The sequence below is a fragment of the Macrobrachium rosenbergii genome, chromosome 17 (assembly GCF_040412425.1).
Source record: "Macrobrachium rosenbergii isolate ZJJX-2024 chromosome 17, ASM4041242v1, whole genome shotgun sequence".
Classification (NCBI taxonomy): domain Eukaryota; kingdom Metazoa; phylum Arthropoda; class Malacostraca; order Decapoda; family Palaemonidae; genus Macrobrachium; species Macrobrachium rosenbergii.
In genome coordinates, this window is record NC_089757.1 from 40358526 (window position 1) to 40381175 (window position 22650).

At 37.5% G+C, this 22650-nt stretch overlaps 1 protein-coding gene across 15 annotated transcripts in view; it reads left to right on the forward strand.

Moving 5' to 3' along the window:
- Fit1 (Fermitin 1) overlaps positions 1-22650 on the forward strand; it is a 261078-nt gene that overhangs the window by 188702 nt on the left and 49726 nt on the right. For all 15 annotated transcript variants that reach the window (XM_067119924.1, XM_067119918.1, XM_067119929.1 and 12 more), the window contains exons 5-7: positions 9485-9666; positions 9941-10151; positions 18276-18451. In XM_067119924.1, the coding sequence (XP_066976025.1) occupies positions 9485-9666; positions 9941-10151; positions 18276-18451 (569 nt within the window). The remainder of the gene's footprint in view (positions 1-9484; positions 9667-9940; positions 10152-18275; positions 18452-22650) is intronic.

The following is a 22650-nucleotide window of genomic DNA, read 5'->3' on the forward strand; positions in this document are numbered from 1 at the left end:
CCACCAGTAGTGATGTCACAGGTGTTGGGAATTAGTTGTGACTTTTGTATTTTTCCTTAGGGAATACAAAAGTACTTTTTCATAATTGTGACCTCTGCCAAACATTTTAAAATCTTAGAGATACTGATTTTATATATTTCTTGTACAATAATTCAATAAGTATTGATTTTATTTATGTACTGTGCCAACTAACGTAACTTACAGGATACATAACGTTTACCTTGTGCTTGGGAATAGACCAGGTAATCAAAGGCTATGAAATGTGTAGAAATATGCAGTATGGATATCCATTGAGTTTTGTCTAAATTGAGTTAAGAAGCATTTGTGAGTAAATACTTAAGGCAGTGTTATTGTAGCAATTGTAAATTAATATTTTAATACATTACAATTTTATAATTATGATCCATTGATCATGTTTCATTACATCATACTGTGGACATGTACTTGTGGCCATGCAGACCTAGGTTAATTTAAAGTGTTTGCAGCCTATACTACAGTGATGTAGGTAGCTAACACTAGGTAGATTTCGTTGAACACTTGTTCCTTCATCACTGCTTGGCTACTATTACGCATGACCTACACAGTACCTGTGTCACGGTGAATTGCTCAGTCTGCTTTCAACTGTGGAAATGGCTCAGAACTACCTGCCATGAGCTAGTCCCTGAAGGAATAATGGAGAATTTTGTTGATGGCTGGACATGTGTGAAAAGTGCCAATTGCTTTTGGCAGCAAGTTTAAATACTGAAAGAGCTGTGTTATGAGCTGTAGGTTTAAATAGGCGTACAGAAGGAGAGTGCTGTACATCGTCCTCGCAGAACTATGGCAGTATGTTTCCATCCCTCTGCGAGCAGAATCCACATTTGGGCTAATACTTCAAAAGCAGTGGATTCTAGGAACTCCCACTTCAGCTCCTCTGATGGAGACAGAGAGCCTCTCCTTGGGAGAGGAGTCACTGATACCTGACATGAAGTGGATATAGCCACTGAAATTTCCCTTCTGAATGTGGAAGATCTAGGGAATGGTCTTCTGCTTTACATGAGACGGATACTTCAAATGAGAATCTTGTCTTTCCCATGCAGCAATCATGTATTGAGGGGCCACCCAACCCCATCTGAAGTATCTGTACCTTCTAAGGGGTAGTGATTTATCATGGACTTCTATACTGCCAGGCAATGATGATACAACTGCCTTGGCTCAGTCAGTTCATGCATGCTTTCCTAATAGGAAAATTCTGCTTTCTGTACTTTCTATACTGCCAGGCAGTGATGACAAACCTGCCTTGGCTCATCAGTTCATGCAGGCTTCCCTAATAGGAAATTCAGCTTGTTATACTTCCTGTACTGTTAGGCATTGGTGATACAACTGCCTTGGCTCGTCAGTCCATGCAGGCTTTCCTGATGGGAAAATTTCGTTTGCAGTACTTTCAGAATTCCAGAAGGAAATCATGAAAATTATCAAAGATGATGCGAAGAGAATGTAACTCCTTTGAGGATCACTTAGTACTGAGCATCAGCATAGAGATGCTATTCATGATTCCCAAGAAGAATTCAGGGCTGTCCTGGATATGGAATCAGGTGTAATATGTAAAAATTTCTCATTCTTTAAACTAGAGGATTGAGAGGCTGCACAGTCTGCCCAAGCAGAGATAGGTTTCTCACCAAAAATCTTAGGTCACGGGAACAGAAGCTAAGCCCAAAAAGAAGTTGAATCAGTTGTCTAGATCCCTGTTGAAATCAGAATGAATAATAAGAGACAGCCTACTCACTCCCAGAGCTCCGACTTGTAACAATTGAGACCAGGTTAGACAATTAAACCTCAAATTAGATGTAGTCCGGGCACCAATATCTGCCCCTGAGAGGAATACTGATAATCCTTAGCAAGACACATCCTTTCACCAGATGGAAATACCTCATTAATGAAAGGAAAACAGGTTGAGGTTGAGCATACAGAATTTCGGGACTGAGCGGCCTTTCCTAATACTGAATGGCTCTTGGTTCCTCCTTCAATAGGAATTCAGAAACCGTTGAAGGAGATAGTTCTCCTGTCTAATATCATAGCAGTGAAAGCCAGATAGAACCAACCGTATTAATGAAAGTCATAGAAGCAACCTTTCTCCAGTTTAATAGAAAATACAGCACAGTACAGTCAACGCCCGATATTTGTGGGGGATAGGGACCACAAACTCCCGCAAATAGCTAATCCACAAATACTTGACAACCCCCTTTAAAAATGCTTATAACTGGCTGTTTAAGTAGTTAAAAAACCAGACCCCTCTAAAAATGTGTATAATTGCTTATTTTGATAGTTCAGACACCAGATGTATACCTTAAACAGTCATCCTATACAGAATATACCTTAAACTATCTTAAACACTTTAATATAATATCCAAGTCATCTTAAAACATTACCCTTAAAAATATATGGCTTACAGTTAAGTGTGAAAACTAACCAAGTTACCCCTATAGATTTCCATTTTCTTTCATACTGTATTGAAGCAGTCCCATTGTCTTTGTACAGTGCATAGGGAAGCACTGGGAAGTTAAGTACTTGTACAGTACCTTAACCCTTAAGGGACAGGCTAAATATATATTAAGCACACCCCCAGACCGGGCAGAGTTTAAGATTGGCCAATTTAAAAAAAAAAAATATCAGTGGAAAGAGGAAGATAAGCAAATGCACATGGTGTAAGAAAAAAAAAATTCTAAAAATTTTTCCCTACCATCCACAGGAAGTTGAAAGTAACTGTTTACAACCCTGTGTGGGGCCTCTTTTACAAGACACTCGTAAAAATATGGTCATTTTACCAAGTTATGGATGTTGTAGTAACAAGTTCTGAGTATATTTGTAAAACATTACGAGATTTACTGAAATGGAAAGATGCAGTAACTTTTTGTGAGGTATACATGTTTTTTCTAATATTTCTTTGCACTTTTCTTTACAAAATTACAATTATAGCTGACCTGTACTATCATAAAAGATAAGAACTAAAACCAACAGCAATTCCTGGGTATACTTATGAGCAGATAAATAAAAAGATGTCATGGAATAGAAAGGGGCAATGCATTCCCCCATCAAGTCTCAAGGCATACTGATCCCCTCTGTCCTGTGCTGAGCTACAACAGTTGCCATAAATCATTTATGGACCATTGAGGTGCTATGAACATCTTTCCTGCTAAATACATCCGAATCATATGACACATAATATTAATACTCATATGAGTTAGCCCGTCCATCACTCAAAACCTGTTATAGATACTCGTATGATGATGCCCATCTATTAAGGGTTAATATTTAATATGCGTTGAAAAATAAATACATTTCATAGATAGTTTGCTGTGCTTACTTTAATATTAATATTTGAAAATTAGTAAATCACTTTTTATCATAAAAAATGTATTTAGTCATGAAAATACATTAATTAGTGATTTCTTGATGAAACATCCACGAATGATTGAATTTTTGTTGAATCATTCGGTGATAAATTCCACAGAAAACCGCAGAAAAATCCGCGAATAGGTGAAGCCGCAAATGCTAAACTGCGAATAGGCGGGGGTCGACTGTACAACAACAATTTTACAGAACCACCAAAACTCTGTGGGAGGCATCAGCCTAGTGTCTTCACTTTTGAAACAATCAGTCATGTGAATTTCAGAATTTTGTGATGACTGAGAAATGAGAGTTTATGGCAGAAATAAATCCATTTGCCTCCACCATCCCAATATTACATAGTGATACAAAGGAATGGGCAACATTCGTCCCCCTTCTGAGAGGAAAAAGCTCCCAGTGGACGTGGCTACCCAGCAATTTTGTACCCCTACGAGAAAATTACTCAATTTTATGCTAGGCTCCACCTGTTAAAGAGCTTCCAGTGTTTTCCAAAACAGTGTTCACTGCAGTAGCCAAAACACTTATGTTGACCTTACTGGGAGCACTCTGCGACTCTCTGGAGTGTTGTATTAAGGCTTGAAAGGAAGCATTGGTGGGCTCCAACATTTCGCTCCCCAATGTAACTTCCTTATTGCTTTCTTCCCCTGTCTGTTGGGACCTTTTTTGAAAAATCTGTTGTGACACAACTCACTGAATAAGCCTGACAACAGAATTCCACAATCTAAACTGTAATTGAAAAAGGGGAATTTGGGAAACAATACCCTTGAAAGTTTTCTCTTTCTTAGCCTAAGAAAGCTTGGTGTGAATCAGAGCCATACAAGCCTCAGTCACTACTATAGGACTGCTCCAACAACAGAAGAAAGGACAGCAATAGCATCAGCACCCTTTTCAAAGTGGACAAGATACTTCTACCAGTATGAGGAAGGGAAGAGGTAGAGCATCTTAGGACTTGCATGGTTGTGGTTGTCTCCTAAAGCATAACATGCAGTGGAAGTCCTGCTTTTTGGGAGGGGGACAGTATAATTCTCAATGGGCTAAAGTATTTTTTTTAACCAGACTCCCTTTTAAAAGGGGCCATAGAGAAAGATGGCTCTATTTGCCACCATTCCTCAGCATCCCCAAGAGGCATTCCTCTGAGTGAAGGATGATCCTTGACCAGTCAAATTTGAACAAATACATTGGTTGCATAAATTTTTATACATACTGTAATATTTTATGGGGGCTCAGGAATGAAGGATTTTAACTGGTGGCCTACCTAGATGATTGGCTAATGTGGGGAACCACCAGAGAAGAATGCTGACAAAACCTGAAAGTGGCAGTCGACAGACTCCAGTCAAAAGGTTTCTTTATAGGAACAAGTCCCACCTTACATCCAGCAGACTTTTTCTGAGGCGGAGACTTTGTTGGACTACTCTTTGCAGCAGCTCTCTCTTCCCAAGAGCACTCAAACTAAAATAAGGAAGGACTTAGAAGATTCTTTGCACAGTCCCGCTTTTCCAGATGACAATTGGAACAAAGTCTGGATCTGTTACAGTTCTGTAACAGGTCTAATCCAAAGATTGTGACTGTAGGATTTAAGAGTCTGGCTCCCACATGCCAGGAAAAGGCCTTCATCTGAGATTGGGAAGATACTCTGTCTGTGGACCTGGAAGGGGTCTCTGACAAACAGGCTGACCTGACTCCACTGTTTGTGTGAGTGGTAATACATACGGATGCCTACTTGACAGGTTGTGGAGGCCACTGGAAAGATTGTCCGTTAGAGGGAAGATGATCACCTGTTCTGAGGGTCATACCAGCTTCCTGGGGCTGTTGGCTGTCTTTCCTTCTCAGAAAATTGAAGCCTCCATAAGGAACCCACATTTTGTTGATCCTAGACAATATGACTGAAATGTCTTGTATCCAGAGGGTAGGCTCATACTGAGCTCCTCTCAAGTCAGTAATTGCTAACATGCTTCCACAGTCTGGAAGTGGACTGGTTTGCCACATGCGAGAACCATCAACTTCCAGCGTATGCTTTCTGAACCTGGACGTTCAGGCAATGGCAAAAGATGTATTCCTACAAGACTGGAACAAATGGAGGACAATACTGTATACCTTTTTTCCTTCATTTTCCCAGATTTCGAAAGCTTTGAACAATCTCCTAGCTTTCAATGGAATTGATTGCCTAGTTGCCCTGAATTAGCCAAACAGTCATTGGTTCCATATTTCTTCAATAACAGGGGAAAGAATAGATTGTATTGCCTACCGTCTGGTGTTCTATCTCAGACAGGAGGAGGAGAAGTTGTCCACGCATTCCCCCTTCTGAGCCATGACCTTCATGTGGAATTTTAAATCTAATCTATTGTGAAGATTATTTACCCAACATTGCTAGGCACTTACTGTGCATTTCAAGGTCATGTCTAATAGATTTTTGTCGATAAAATCTTACCAAAGAATCGGATGTGGACCATATTTTGGAAATAGCTATTTGAGGCCACAGCCTAATTGGCAAAAATATGCAGTGATGTCCAATGTGAATAATTAAGGCAATTATCAGAGTAAATCAAAGAAATTTAAAAGGGAAACTTAGCTAAATTTAGTAAGCACCCAGAGAAAGGCTAGTTGTGACATAATAGCAGGGTTCCCAGTAGTATGTTAATGATTGTAGAAACACAAATATTTGACCATCTTGTACAATAAGCAATACTTTGAGTAGGATATGCGATAATTATTGAAATTCTATTTTCTCTATTTCCATCGAAAGTTCATCACTTATGGTCTGCTCAAAATGCAAGACCTTGATTCACGCAAGGCTGGCTGAATCTTAAACAAACAACAGCATATCCTTTTACATAATTTTAAATTACAATAATTGTTTTTTTATTTCATGTTTCCTTCAATTTCAATAAAGTTCAGTATAATCAATGGATCACTGGATTATAAAATTTAGGGCATAGCCCAAGCACTTGGACTATGAGTTAAGAATATTATGATTAAATGAAATATACAATCAAAATAACTGAAAATTGAAAGAATGAGTAACTTAAAAAAACAGGAATATAGTGACTTGCTGATAACCACTCAACAACCCTACATCAAAAACAGAATGTAGAAACAACAAACCGACACAGAGGCACACAAATAAAATAATGAAGGGGGAGTAGTGTGCTATACTAAGCACTGTGGATTTATTATGGGATTGATCACGCATTAAGGAAGTTAAGTTTAGAACACCTGCGTTATGTGACATTCATTTAGCAGGACTAAGCAGGTACACATGAACCGGAACTTTGAGGAGACAATATGAAGCAACAGAAACTTCAGGGTAACGATGGTTGTTTTCACAGAGAGTGTTAGGGTAAGACTTGGGGCATATTTAAGTTGAAGGAAACGTGAATTGCGCCATGGAACTGTATTACACAATTAATATTCTCATTTGATGCACAGTCCCTTATTGTACTCTAGAGAGAGAGAGAGAGAGAGAGAGAGAGAGAGAGTATGCAGGGTAGGTGTTTGAGTGTTGGAAATAATATAAGAATTCCATGTACTATACTATTACTTCTACTACCAACATCTGAGTCTTCATTCATAAAGTATATGGGTGAGGTGTCTAGTAAAGTACGTCGTACCATATTATCAATGAGTGGGAGGGCCTTCAGTAATGGCATTTTACTACCCTCTATCTAAGAGCCTGTTAGATTTAGCTAAGTTTTCCTTTAAATTTCTTTGATTTATTCTGCTAAGTGCCTTAATTATCAACATTAGACATCACTGCACATTTTTGTCAATTAGGCTATGGCTTCAAATACAGGCGGTCCCCGGTTTACGACGGGGGTTCCGTTCTTGCGCCGCGTCGTAACCCGAAAATCGTCGTAAGCCGGAAAATCGTCGAAAATTGTAAAAAATCATAAGAAAACCTTACTTTTAATGCTCTGGGTGCATTGAAAACGATGTAAACTGCATTATTATTGAGTTTTACATAAAAAAACCTTCAAATTATGATTATTCTGCCGTTTTGGGGCCATATTTCTTCTGTCGGATCGGCATACGACGCGTCGTAACCCTGGAACATGCGTCGTAAGCCGGGAAATAATTTCTGATGAATATATTTGAAAAGCGTCGTAACCTCGGAACGTCGTAAGCCGGAACCGTCGTAAACGGGGACTGCCTGTAGCTATTTCCAAAATACGATCCATATCCGATGCTTTGGTAAGATTTTATCGACAAAAATCAATTAGACGTGGCCCTGAAATGCACAGTAGTGCAAAAACTATGGACTTCATCTATCTAACATACCAGTTCATATGGAAAATGTGGTTGGATTACCTCCACACTGAGAGCCCAGTTGAAATCTGTTTAAACAGTTCACATTTTATTATCTTTTGAGGTCAAGCGCCTTGCTGTTTCAACAATCATGGCGTACAAGGCAGCATTGGCAGAACCCTTGCCGTATGGTTGGGAATTTGTTCTAAGATAGAAATTGTTGATGCCACTCTCCAGTCTTACACTGCAAAAGTCAGCTCCCAAATAAAGTTCTTAGACTCCTGTCATCCCCTCAGTTTATGGGCCCAATACAACTACAACTCATATGTTGCAAAAGGTAGTCTTCTTGACTGCTTTGGCATCAGGAGCTCAGGTTAGTGTACTGGGCTCTCGTAGACAAGGATAACATTTCACCACTCGTACACCTAGTTGTCATTTGCTGTAGTCTCTTGGCCTATCATTCCCAACCAAGACTGAGGATTTTTGAAAGGGAAAATCCTCTTTTCTGATAAAGTAACGCAGTATTTCATATAAAATATGAAGCCTGCTTCAAGCACTTTAAGGTTTACTTCGATGTCTTGGCAAACATCCCAGATGGTCCTATTTTTCCTACACCTTAGCACAAACAACCCACTCTCCCAACATGGGCTGATAATAATCATTTTAGTGGCCCTCATTAAAAAGGCAGACCCTCATCCTTTCCTAAGTCGTATGACATCTAAAAGGTGAGTGCATCATTAACGTTCTTTGGGCTTGTTTCCTTTGAAGAAGTCTTTGTGTGCCTGAACTTGTGAAGGTGCAATAATCTTGCAGCCAGACCCAACATAATTAGGTAAGTCACTGTAGAACCACAATGGATAGTATATTTATAGGATCGTGTGTCTCCTGTTCTTTATTGCTGTACCTGAATGGGTAACTGGAATAAAGAAAATGGTTGATAACCTGTGACTTAACGTTGAAAGAAAAATTCCTGAAGCACTCTTGCCTTGAGTGGTGGTCATGCTGAGATATTGCTGGGGAAGGCACAGTAATCCTGCAGCCAGACCCAACATAATTAAGTAAGCCACCTTCAAACCACAAGAATGATACTTATATTGGCTCATCATGTGTTTCTTGTTCTGCATTGCCAAACCCTGTGGGTATCCAGAATAAAAAAAAAAATGGTTAATAACCTGTGACTGTACCTCAGACCAAAAATTAGTCTGGGTTGTTTCGTCACCTGTCAGTTTCTTTTGTAAGCTCCTTTGAAGACAAAAAGTGGCTACACTATTAAAAAAAAAAAGATTTTGACGTAGGAAAAACCTATTTTTGGTAGCCGCTGTAAGTCCTTAAACCCACCCACTTTCTCTGATGAAAAAGCATGGGACTAGATGAACATTTATCTTGCACAGACCTGGCATGTAATGAAGATGCTAGACTTACGATGTTGCCACGTGTGTGTGAGTGAGATGTAGAGAGCTGAGATAGTTGTTGTAGAACAGGAGATAGAGCCCTCCTGTCCTTAGTCCTTTATATTTTATCACTGTGCCAACAATCACTATTGTGGCCAAGGCCAACTATAAGAGAATTCTTTGCAATTGGGTTGGTTTATGGAACCCTGGGGGAACGTTGGTTTATGGAACCCTGGGGGAACCATGAGAGGGTAACTCCTTTGACAACTCACGGCGGCTACCAAAAATAGGTTTTTCCTACGTCAAAACCTGTTTTATTCACTTAGTTTATTAAGTTTCACTGAACCTACCTGACTTGTTTTATTTTTGTTTTATTGACCTTTAAAGCCTTATTTAAAAAGACAGTTAAAGATGAGCAAATTATGTATAAGAGTACAGATATGGCATCTCTCTTTCACTCATAGGGTGGGACATGGCGTTTCAACAGCAATGGTGTTGGTAGTCTAAACAGCACCATGGATAGTATTGATGGTGTGGATGACATAAACACATCCTTAGCAAACTCTCCCTTACATCCCTCAGAAGAAGCTCGCAACAAACTGGTGAGACCGAAGTCTCTTCTGGAGAGAGCACGAATGAATGTCTCGTAAGTGAAGTCTCCGCTTTATCTCTCTCAAGTCAGATTAACTTGAATATGGAGGTGTTAATATATTTACAAATGTAGTTGTTGTTATGAAAGAAATATGAGGACCTACTCTGAGTCATCAATAAATCTAGTTCTAATGTTAATGTTATCTTGTTAATCATTGCAAAATGAAAATACATCTCAATGAATTGCAACTTTCTTGTAGATTTATTTTCAGTGATTACATTGCTGCAATCCTTGCTAAAAATGTTCTACTTTTATCTTTCACATGCAGATGGTTGGACTCTTCACTATCCATAATGGAGCAAGGTGTGCGGGAATTTGATGTCTTATTGTTACGGTTTAAGTTTTACTCCTTTTATGACTTGAACCCAAAATACGATGCTGCTCGTATCAACCTTATCTATGAGCAAGCCAGGTGGGCCATCATGAATGAAGAGATTGATTGTACAGAAGAAGAGATGCTCATGTTTGCTGCCTTGCAGGTATTGAATAACTTGTGTATTAATATTTTTGTCAGTTTTAATAAGTATCTTTGTTGGTATATAGTAATTCTTCAGTAATCTGGATTAATAGAGCCAAGGGTCTGTCAGATAATGGCGAAATCTGAATAATGGCTAATAAAAAATCTAGGGTTTGTAAAGGGCAACTATGTACCCTTCCTCACCTAACCTTGTCAAGACCATATAACTGTAAACACTAAGTATTCCTATAAACAACAACCATCACACTTTCAACTGAAAACTTTATGTAAAAGGCAATTATCAACCTTTTTACTTCGTATTTGTAACAAAATATGCTGTTTAGATACACTTTCAAAAAATGCAACTCCTTTTCTCTTCCTAGTAAATGACATAGTTCAGTAGGTAGGTAACCTGCCTTTGTTTACCCAAAGTCTACCATGGTTTTATGTGAACTTTAATGTATTTTTTACAGCAATTTCCTTGTCAGTTGTCCCCATATTGTATTACCATACCAAGATAAAAATGTGTGGGCTGTGTGTGAACTGTAGACCTAGGCTAGCCTAGGTGTTACACTCATAGTATCCATTTGCAAAAGTCAAATGGGCTATTACAGCTGTATTTAAGATAAAGGTAATTGTAATAAAACTATTATTTTATTACAAAATCCATATATACTTTAGTATTATATTGATATAGTATCAGTATAATACTGTATGTATAAAAGAAAGCCATCGTCCCGCCATTTGTATTGTTTGTGTTCTCAGAATGAACCGATTGAGCCTACTACTGAAGGGATTAGGAAAATAATTTTGACTTGCTAAAAGAAATGACTATCAGTGGAATTATTACTTTTATTTTTGTACTTAAATGTAAACCGTGTATACAAAGGTAAACTAACACACTTCATTTTTAAGTAAAATCCCTCAAAATCACAAAACAGCTGTTTCCTGATTTGTTTGTTTACCGATGTAAACATACCTCAATTATTGTTTCTCTCTCTCTCTCTCTCTGTACTGTACATATCCTTTAATGAAATGTAAATTATTATATCATAAACATAAAAATACAAAACCAAACAAGCTCTGTCAGTTCAGGTGTACCTAGCCCTCTTCACCCCCTCCCAGCCATAGAAACTGCTCCCCAGCTATACCCACCTTCCAAAACAACACCTCTGAGCCTTCCTGTACCCAGCCATACTGACATATTCTCAGATAGTGACAAACCCCCACCATATACTGTATATGTATATATGTGTAATATATATATATATATATATATATATATATATATATATATATATATATATATATATATATATATATATATATATATAAATATATATATATATATATATATATATATATATATATAATATATATATATATATATATATATATATATATATATATATATATATATATATATATATATACATATATATATATATTATATTATATATATTATATATTTTTAATGCAAGAGCCACAATAAATCTATTTATATTACTGTATAAAGATTCACTTCTCCCAGAATCAGTTGCCAAATTAGACGAAGATTCTGCACAAAAATAAAACAGATCTCAAGCAAGAAGAGACACCCAGGAGAGAGAAAACAAACCAAAAACCAAAACTTAATAATTAATTCATTAACATTAAGTAAACTTAAATATGACAAAGGAACGTCCCTTAAAAACTGATCTAGGGACAGTAAAATTCACTTGCAAATAAAACCTCGGTCACTACCATAATTCTCCTAGCTAACTGTCGTATTCAGTAGAATAACAGAAAGAACTAGCAGGGGGTAGAAAACAACACTTGTACTAAATCGTAGTTTCAACTATCATTGGATAGTAAGAGGCATAAAAGAGAAAAATATCCTTAAACTTAATATTTGCAATATATGGTAAACAATAACAAGGAAACCGTCAGTTTCACTGAAGAAAATATATGAACATTAAATAGCTTATTTAGCTAAGTAAATCTGTCCTTGAGATGGGGGTTTTACATAAAAAACACTCAGAAAAAAAAAACAAGGGGGCGATGAGATGATGATGGTCCTGGCGATGACCCACCAATCCACTGTGGTGATTATTGATAGTACATACAGTAATGTAATAATTAGCAAAGAATTAAGTAGGTACAGTAATCCTCACCCTTCGACCTCAGAGGGCCTCCTGACGACTCCAGGCAACTATACCCCAAAGCACTCTCAGGTGGGGAGACAGGTTGACCCACAGCACAGCTCATGGTAAGAGGGCGTAAGGCAAACCCCAACACTTGCAACTCAGCACAGGATACTGTTCGTAGGAGTGTGTTTACGATGCTCTCGGGACACGGCCTGAAGAAAAGCAGAGACCACTGACAATGCCGCAGAGGTCAGCGAGTGCACAAAAATAGCAGGGCGGTGAGATCTCCTTAAAATGGAGCCGAAAAACCATCCTTACACTAGAACAGGCAGGTCCTCACATCAGATCGGGAAGACGGGAGAACAATAGGGGAGAACTAGTGAGCCAGCAAAAGACTGCAGAACAACACTCTGGTCATTGAATATGAAAGGAAAAAACAAACGGGTGAAATAATACTAAAGTAAACCTCCTGTATTCGCGGTCTCACAATTCACGGACTCACCTATTCGCTGATTTTCTATGGAACATATATACGCATTGTTCGCTGAAAATCCGCCCATTCACGATATTTTTCACTGAGAAATATTCACTAAATACTGTATTTTCATCTCATTTTCATGACTAAATGCACTTTTTGTGATAAAACAATCAAAATACTCAGGTAGTGCTTGAGTTACGTTAGTTCACCTTACGATAATTCGATTTTGCAATGGGGTAAGCAATCAATCAGGCAGCGAGAGAAACCAAATTACAATAGACCAGCTTCTTTTCCTCCAGCTCTTTCCCATCTTCTAGTTAAAAAAGTAACAGAGAATGATAAAAGTATTGTTAGTAACGTTATACTCTTGCGTAAATGCATACAGCCATGAACAACCAACTGAGAAACTGTTGTTTTGTTTATCAACGAATCGGATAACAACAGCCATTTTGCTTGTATTTCAACCACCATACGGTAATACACAATTACCATAGGTTATAGTACCAATGATGTTAAGTAGAATAGGACTGATATATTTTTACATTATACCCTTATTTGGTATGAATAAAAGATTGGCAAGGAAATATACTGCGAAATTTATGCTGCCCCAGGAATTTGTTCCCTGGGTTTGAGTCCAAGAGTCTCATATATTATTATGTATTCCTTTGGAATATTTTTATTGAATCTTCGACTTTTTTGGAAATATTATTTGACCTGATAAATAGGAAAAGATATCATAGCTGGGATTGGGTTTATATCTGAAGCTAAATAGTGGGAACTGTGGTAGGACCATCAACTGCCTGACAATGTTCGGACTTGAGAGTTATCAGATTTATAACTCAAAGGTGGAACTATTATTTAGGACTGGACCACAGATTCCAGGGGGTTCAGGTTCTAGAGACAGGACTCTCAGCATTCTATCTGGTTTGTCAATAATATGATTAGGGTGGGGATGATTGTGTTCTTGTAATATTCTCAGTCCTAGCAAGCAGGTTTGGCTTACACTTGAGCCACTCTAAACATGTTGTGCCATTCCTTTTGGGGTACTGTAGGGACGCGGACATTTGGGAGTCAGTGCTCACTTGTGCCATTGGTGGAAGAATAAACTCCATGAAAGGCTGATGATATCTTTTTGAGGTTTTCAGGTTTAATTTTCCTTTTTCTTCTACACTAATCTTTATGAGTAGTCGCTTTTAAGATTTAAGTACCCCTGGGCCCTTTGATGGTATGACTCGGCACAGTTGGCAACCACTGGAACGTCATCTGACAACCTTTGTTTAGGAAACTCTAAAAAAAATCCTACTATAATTACACTGAACCCTATGTACCAATACAGAGCAAACCTAAAAAAATTAAATATCTTCTTGACCCAGCCTTGACTCACTTCGACTCCCTCTTTGGGAGTGGAAGTTGGTCAAGATTTCTTACCTTAGAAACAGAACGGAATTTCAGCCCTAAAGTTAGAAAATACCTATTAATCAGACATTCAATGGCAGAAATGTCGTTTGGACAAATAAGAGAAAATATGTGGCTTATAGAAGCCACAACAGAGTCACTCTGAGGCCTATATGTCTATAACAACTGTAGATAATATAGATGTAAAAATTAAAAAACATGACACAATGAATAGGATTCAGGGTACCATTATGCTGCCCGAGAACAGTGAAGAACCAATCGAAAAGAGTATTCTCTTGGACTCTCTTAAAAAAAGATATCTCAGAGTCCAAGATTGTGAGGTATATAATTTATTGAGTAAGCAAAGAAATAACCAGATTTTAAAAATTGGCAAAATAAAATTTGAAGGTCAAGATCTACCTCAAAAAATAAAAATATTGGGCCAAAACAGAGAAATAAGACCATATGTCCCGAAGCCACTACAGCGTCAAAATTGTAGCAAATATGGGCATGCAAAGAAATATTGTAGAAACGAACCTGTGTGTGCGTATTGTGGATCTGAAGAACGTGCTACATAATGGAAGTGCAGTGAACCAAAGTGTATAAACTGTGGGCAAGATCATCATGCAAGGTCCAAAGTATGTATGTACAATACAGAGTTAAAAATGTTACAAGAAAGAACTGTTATGTTTATAAAAGAAGCTAAATTAGAATTAAAATTGAGAGGAATTCAAGATCCGTCTAAGAAACATTCATATTCTTCAATAACAAGAACCAAAAATGAAAGAAAAACACACACAGATAGTAGTAACGGAGCACAGAAAGATAAATCTCAAGAAGAAACAAGTACTTTATAGAAAAAACTAAAATTGTAAAGAATCAAGAAACTGGTGTAAATATGGATAATATTTTGTCAAATTCATTGGAAATATTAATGCAAATAGCTCAAGAAGATACTACCACAGAAGCAGTAGAGGAAAGGTGTGATGGACTAGAAATTAAAGATAAAAAAAAAGAGACCTTTGAAAAGAACTCCACCCAAAATGAAGAAACCAACTATTATTAGAGATTTATCCCCTAAAATAATAGTAAAACCTATGGATGCAGATATCCAAAACACTGAAGAAGTGGAAGGGAACTGTACCATAGGTAAGAATGATTGTGTCAAGGAAGAAGAGATTACACCATCACCAGTAATTGGTACAACAAGAGCAAATGAAATAAGAAATGTACATGAAAACACATGTGGATGTAATGATTGTTCCGTTGAAATATGCAGTAATAGCAAAAACATAAAAACATTATAAGAAATTTTATCAAATTTAGGAAAAGAGAAACTACTGATTTGAGCACACATGAAAAAGGTTGCATATGCATTGAGCACATAATATATTATAAAGAAAAACAAATGAATGTCGTGGGATTAGAAAAAAATCCAAGTTGATAATGGAAAAAACAAAACAAAACTTGACCGCTATAACAAAATAATTTCAGGGGAACATAATGGTCTACAGACCAGATTACACCTAGGAGAAATACAATGATTACCTAAGGAATATGAACCAATGATGTTTACATGTCAACAAAACTGTATCAACAACATGGTAAATATACCTTAGCATCTACACCTAGATAGGAAGAAGGAAATTTAGGTACAGCCATATATGTACATAACAAAGTAGTTCTTGACAAAGTACCTGTAAATATCAAATATTAAAATCCGAATAAAATAAACAATTCCCTAGTGGTTTTTGGCCTCATTAACTGCTGCTAATGCATCTGGTGGTCGTGTTTCCTGGTATACTTTCTTCAGAAGAGGTTTGAGGATTAACCCGTTGATGTCATCTGATTTCCAATGTCCTCCTGACAAGTTCATATTGTTGGTTTGATTGATGATAGCAGATTCCAGCATCTTTCTTTTGTACGGACAGCTACTTTTGAAAACCAGCTCTGCCCCGCTCCACTTTATGGAATGGCCCTTATCTCTGATATGTAGGAAAATCCCCGAACTCTCCGAAGCATACTGTACTGATCTTTTGTGCTCTATTAATCTTTGCGAGAGGGATCTACCCGTCTCCCCCACATAAATCTCATTACAATTGCTGCACGGAATCTTGTAAACTCCGGCTTCTTCCCCTTTTTTATTTAAGTATACGTTAATGAGCGAGGTCCCGATGCGTTTGGAATAATGGAAAATAAAAGGATTGTTAGACCTGAGTTGTTTGGCGGCTTTTTGGATGTTTTTGTTGAGCGGAAGTTTTATTTTGTTGTTAAAATCTAGTTGTCTGTTGTGAGTGGGACCTCTGGAGTATATTTTATTCGCTTTGTTAATAGCCCTCTCGATAGTGCGTGGTAGATAGAGAAGTTGTGTTAGGTGTTGGCGGATTGTGATGAATTCTTTATCTAGGTACCCATTTGAACATTTTCTAAGCCCCCTGAGGAATAAGTTACACCCTACCATGATCTTTACGGAGACATCACGGTAGCTTAAGAAATGAATGTAGGAAACAGCTAAAGTAGGTTTCCTATATACTGTGAAAGCATATCTGTTCTGTTCTCTTATGATCAGTACATCTAAGAACAGCAATTTTCCACCCTGTCCCCATTCTGTTTTTAATTTTATGGTCGGAACTAGTGAATTTAATCTATTAAAAAATTCATTAAAGTCTCCCCAGCTATTGTCCCAGAAAGTAAAAATATCTACGTATCTAAGCCAGATCACATTAAGGGGTTTGATAGACAATAAAATTTCAGTTTCAAAATATTCCATGTACAAGTTTGCTAGAAGGGGTGATAGGGGACTGCCTATGCTACAGCCAAATTTTTGTTTGTAAAAATTACCATTGAAAGAAAACACGTTGTTAGTTACACAGAGGTTGATAATTGCAATAAGAGAGAGAGAGAGAGAGAGAGAGAGAGAGAGAGAGAGAGAGAGAGCAATTTATCTCTCTCTCTCTCTCTCTCTCTCTCTCTCTCTCTCTCTCTCTCTCTCTCTCTCTTTCTATCATTATATTCAAACATTGTAAGTTACTCCTTCATTTATTCATCCATTGAGTGGCAGTTATAATGACATGAGGTTTTTTGTATAATTTATGCTTCAAACAACATTATAAAAAGGCATACATCAAGGCCAGGAAAAACTATTTTGAGGAACATTCGGTAGGGAAGATAATAATTACAGTCCCGGACAACGACTCTATTAACCCATCAACAGGAAGCTAGATAATATCAAATTGATAGGCAGCTAAAAAAAACACCATTAGGAATAAAATAGAAACAAAAAGTCGGCAGAGGGGGAAGAGGTTAGAGGGGGTGTATACATGGCAGCATGTCTAGACTGTGAAGATGGGTACTATGGTGAAACTGGCAAATCATGTAAAGAGCGAAGCAACAACACTTGCAGAACATAAGCCAAACACTACTGGGAAAATGACCATAAAATAGACTGGGAAAATATGAGTTTTCTGTACAGGAACACCGACAAAGCGGCCAGATTGGTTGTAGAGAACGCCTTCATAACATGCGCTAATAACTCAACGGGAGGGAACACCGGAAGTGGCTTTGAAGACAGCATATCTAGAAAAATTGTATACTCCACAGTAGCAAGGAAACGAAGGAAAAACGCAAGAGGACGCACGGAAAACGAACATTTGGAAGAAGCGGGCAGAGAAAGGCCAGGGTCACGAGGGGGTGGGGGTCACACAGGAGGAGCTAGGCAATTATAGGATTAAAAGTACCCAGCACACGGATATAAATACAGCTGGACTACGCGTCTGGTCATTGTACGCATACTTGATAATGTGGACTGTTTGTCCAAGAAAGCTTTAAATTTTTCGAATAAATACTCCATTAGATACCATCAGTTTTGAATGAGGTCCTTTTAGTAATTATATATTTATAGTTATTTATATATATATATATATATATATAATTATATATATATATATATATATATATATATATATATATATGTATATATATATATATATATATATATATATATATATATATATATATATATATTACTATACTATATATACATATATATATATATATATATATATACTGTGTATACAGTATATATATATGATTTATGTATATATTATGATTTGGCAGTGTTTTTAATCCTTATATTGTTGAATTTCAGTTACAGGTGAACCTCCAGGTCAACCAGCCACAGCCTGACACAACTAGTGGGAACGAAGATGATATTGATCGTGCTTTAAGTGAACTGCAGATGACTTTGGAGGGATCCCATGTGTCTTCAACACCTGCTGATATTATGCACATACCAGAACTAGCAGATTACCTAAAGTTCATGAAGTATGTATAAGTATCTTCTCATATTACAATGTTAGTCCTATTAATATAATTGGTACATGTGAAAAAACAAATTATATTGATATTCCTTCTTACATTGAGGAATTTTTCCCTTTTTCTCACTGCAACTTAGGAAAATCTCATTATGTGAGTTCTTCACTGAAAAAGGAATTTATACAAAAGTGAGCACATTATTAAATCAATAGAAGGGTTTTCAAAATGCCTTTTTGGGTAAAAATCCTGTGTAGATTTTTGCACTATGCTTTTACATGTAAAGTTTAATGAAGTCTTCTAAAATACTTGCTACTTGCACCCTGTATATAGTTTGATGAGTAATGATACAAGAAGGTATTCATTTTCACTACTGTTCTTTTTAGTTAATAATAATGTTTGTTCTTAAGGTGATGTATTGAAGCCAGAACCTTTTCTTGTAGTAGTGTGATAATGACCTACATTAAGTAGTACACTGTACCTCAAATAAAAGATAGCTAAAGGCATTACAGTATTTTATCTATTTGTTGCACTGGTTGCATGGTTGTGATAATTTTAATCTATATGATTGAGCTATAGTGTATGCTTTAGTGAGAGTACTTACAGCACTGTTGTGTTCCTACACTGATATTTACCTCTTATTATACGTAAGCCACCCAGTTCTGGCTGTTGGTAGACTATCCAAGGAGAAGGATTTCCACATCTCATCGTTCACTTTTGCTATTCTATCTTTGCCTGCACCTTTTGTTGTTGAAATCATCATCTGTTATTCTTGGTTTGCTTGTTCTTAGATATAATGAAGTGAAATATATATTCATATTCCTTGTTAGTAAATGTTCAAGTTCCAGTGCCATGTGCAAATCTGCTATGTGTATATCACTTCTTAATGGAAAAAATCACTATTAAAATATCTTTGAATTTAATTGTCAGACAGGGATTACATGCATTTATAGAATTTACTGCCCTGACCAGACAGCTGAGTTGTCTGCCATTTTCAACATAGACATAGCAGCAGGTGGCACTTAGACACAGAAACTTGTGAAACTGGTCATAGTGTTGTCATGTTACAAGTGTGTTGAGTTTTTATTGTTTGTATACAGTGTGTGTGTGTGTGTGTACAAATCCCATATATTCTTTGATATTTTGGTATGTATAATGTATACATTTAGCATAATTGTGAAAGCAAGAGAGATCCCATGATGTAACTAATCCAGCTATACACCATTCACACCAGGCTAGTTGGCTGCTATGCTGGTTCAGCAAGTAGGAGCATCTTCCATTACGCAACACCAGTGTCATATGACGGTGGCCTTTTGGTCTGAGGGTAAAATTGTACAAATATGCACAGAGTAAACCCCCTGTATTCGCGGACTCACCTATGCGCGGATTTCTCTGTGGAATGTATATACACATTCGCAGAAAATTGGCCCATTCGCAGTATTTTTCACTGAAAAATATTCACTAATTACCGTATTTTCATACCATTTTCATGACTAAATGAATTTTTTGTGATAAAACTCTTAAAATACTCAGGTATAAGCATTTTTAGAGTTTTTTTGTGTTTGAATTATCAAAATAGGCAGTTCTAAGTGTTTTTAGAGGGGGTTTTAAGTATTCGCAGATTTTAGCTATTCCAGTGAATCGTAGCTGTGACGTACAGTAATGGATATTAGTTTTGTTATAGGCTTTACTCATGTATTCTAAATGCATCTTGTGGACATTTTTTGGCAGATTTTGATGAGCCAATGGATCTTACATCCTTGACATTGGTCTACCTTGTTGAAACTTTGTGTACTTTTCTTTTGTTCTCGTTCCGAGTAAAAAATTCCACCAGAAATGAATGTTGGCAGGAGTTAAGCACACCGTGAGTAGAACAACAGCTTTTGTGAGGTCCAGTGATGAATAAGATAACTGACAGTGTGCATCCTGAATGAGTCATTTTGGGTATTTAGACAAGTTGTGGTATCCATTATTATCATGACAAGTGCTTTGTTGTAGTGGAAGTTCAACCTGAGGGATATATTGATGGCAATATTAGCAAAGTGTTTAGATTGCGCTCAATATAATGATGGTAACCAGTGATTGGGACACTCCATGTTCTTAACATTTCATAAAGTTATAAAACGACCCTTGCTAGCTTTGAGTGGCTAACTTTGAATTATTTCTCTTCTTCTTCAAGTGGTGCTGAGAAATGTTCAAGTAGGCTTACTCATGCAAGATGTTGATATTAATAAGAACATTCATTTAATCAAATATTCAAAGCTTTTTTTCTTTGAAAGTGCTTTACCCCATATTTCAAGTTCTTTTCCTTAAATAGCGTGGATGCTTGATTCACTCTCCCATAATGCCACCCAGCTTCCACTGAAGACATGCTGTGTTTCAGCAAAACTAAAATCTTCAATTTATCACTTGAATTAAGCACATTACATGCCCTTTCTAGCTTGGAAGGGATACTGTAAATTTTACATTGCTTTGTAGGCTTAATGTGCTTTTTGGGAGGCACTATTTTCCCAAAGTAACCCATTAATGGACAGGCATCATCATATGAGTATCTTTAACAGGTTTTGAGTGGATGGACGGGCTAACTCATATGAGTATTAAAAGGATTTTGACAAAGGAAAAATCTATTTCTGGAGAGGCCTGTGGTCACCCGGGTGAAATAGTCCATTCAGCACTTATTTCTAGGTAATTCCGCTCCATTCAGCACTTATTTCTAGGTAATTCCATGTTAGATACTCAGAGAAAGTTAAATGAAATGCTGGAGTTACTACCCTCAGAGCGAGCTCCACTAGATGTATCGTGGCGAAAAGGGGCGGAACTACAAAACACGGAACCTTATCCTATAGAGATTCTAATGTCAAAAGTCCCAACGAGAGGTGCCGATACAAGCCCATGCACTACTCAAGGACTGTATACAAGGCAACACTCACGCATTCCATGTTAGCACCCACCCCACTAGAATGAAGTTTTATCAAGGGAGGAGAGAATGAAACAGGTCACTGGTGACATCGGACCCTCTCCAGAAATAGATTTTTCCTTTGTCAAAACTTTTCTGGATCAAATTCATGTCACCCGGTGAAATAGTAACAGAGAAATAAACATCATTCTTATGCTATTAAAGACTTAAATAGAAACGTTGAAACTAGGAGAATTTCTACCCTGAACATATAAGGTCCTCTAAGTTCATGTAATGAAATAATGTAAGTGGTCACCGTCTAAGATCATGAGCTTAGAATAGCACCTGAATAGGCTTGTATTAAGAGTACTTCCTGCCTAATAGCAGACCCAATGACAGTGCCCCTTTAAAGGAGAGGACCTGACAAAACTATGCAGGTCCTGTCTAAAAGCCTGCAAGGAGAAAACTGGACACAGAAACAGACCTTTGTAAAGCCGGAGTAATTTCTAAGGTGACCACCGGAAATGAGGACCTTCAATTGTAGATAGAAAGTTAGGTGATGAATTACAACACTACCCTGATGAGGGGAAACTAAACTGATTGTCTCAATAGACAACCAAACTGATTGGTTCAAGCCAGACAGGCAGACAGAACAGAAAACTAACACTAGAAGCTAAGCTGATTAAAAATTTTTGGGACTTCCCCTAACAAGGAAAGATAAGAACAAGATGATTGCTGGAAAAATACCAAAGCTAACTGGCTAATACCAAAGACCAGGAAAACCAATGTGGACGGAGTACTATGTTCTTAGACCTAACACAGACCTTAGGGTGAAAGCTAAGGGCCTGTGAGTCTGGTTCCAACAAAACACTTTCCTCGAGGCCAATGCGGTCGCATCAGTACTGTAGCTTCGAAAACTATGTGAAGAGTGCTAGTTACTTAACTGCAGAACCATACTGCAGTAGAGTAGATCCCTTAACTGATTTCAGAAAACAGTAATAACAGGACCAATATCAGTTTCAAACTGTAAGATTCACAAAGACCACAAAGCCAGGACATCAGAGTTTGAGGGGGCTGACGCAGGCTGAGTTTATACCAGACGGGACAGCTTGATAGTTTGTGGCTGAATTGGGTTGCAAACAGACCTATTTCCAGGCCCAGGAAAAGGTCACAAGACTACCTGAATGACGCCCGCCTAGACTATTCCGACACCAGGGGGGAGGCCCTGGATAGGGAAAAAGCAGTGACCTTTGGACCCCACGCAGAAGGGGTAGACAGAGGCACTCTGGCGCCTGTTGGTTATGGAGAAGAATGA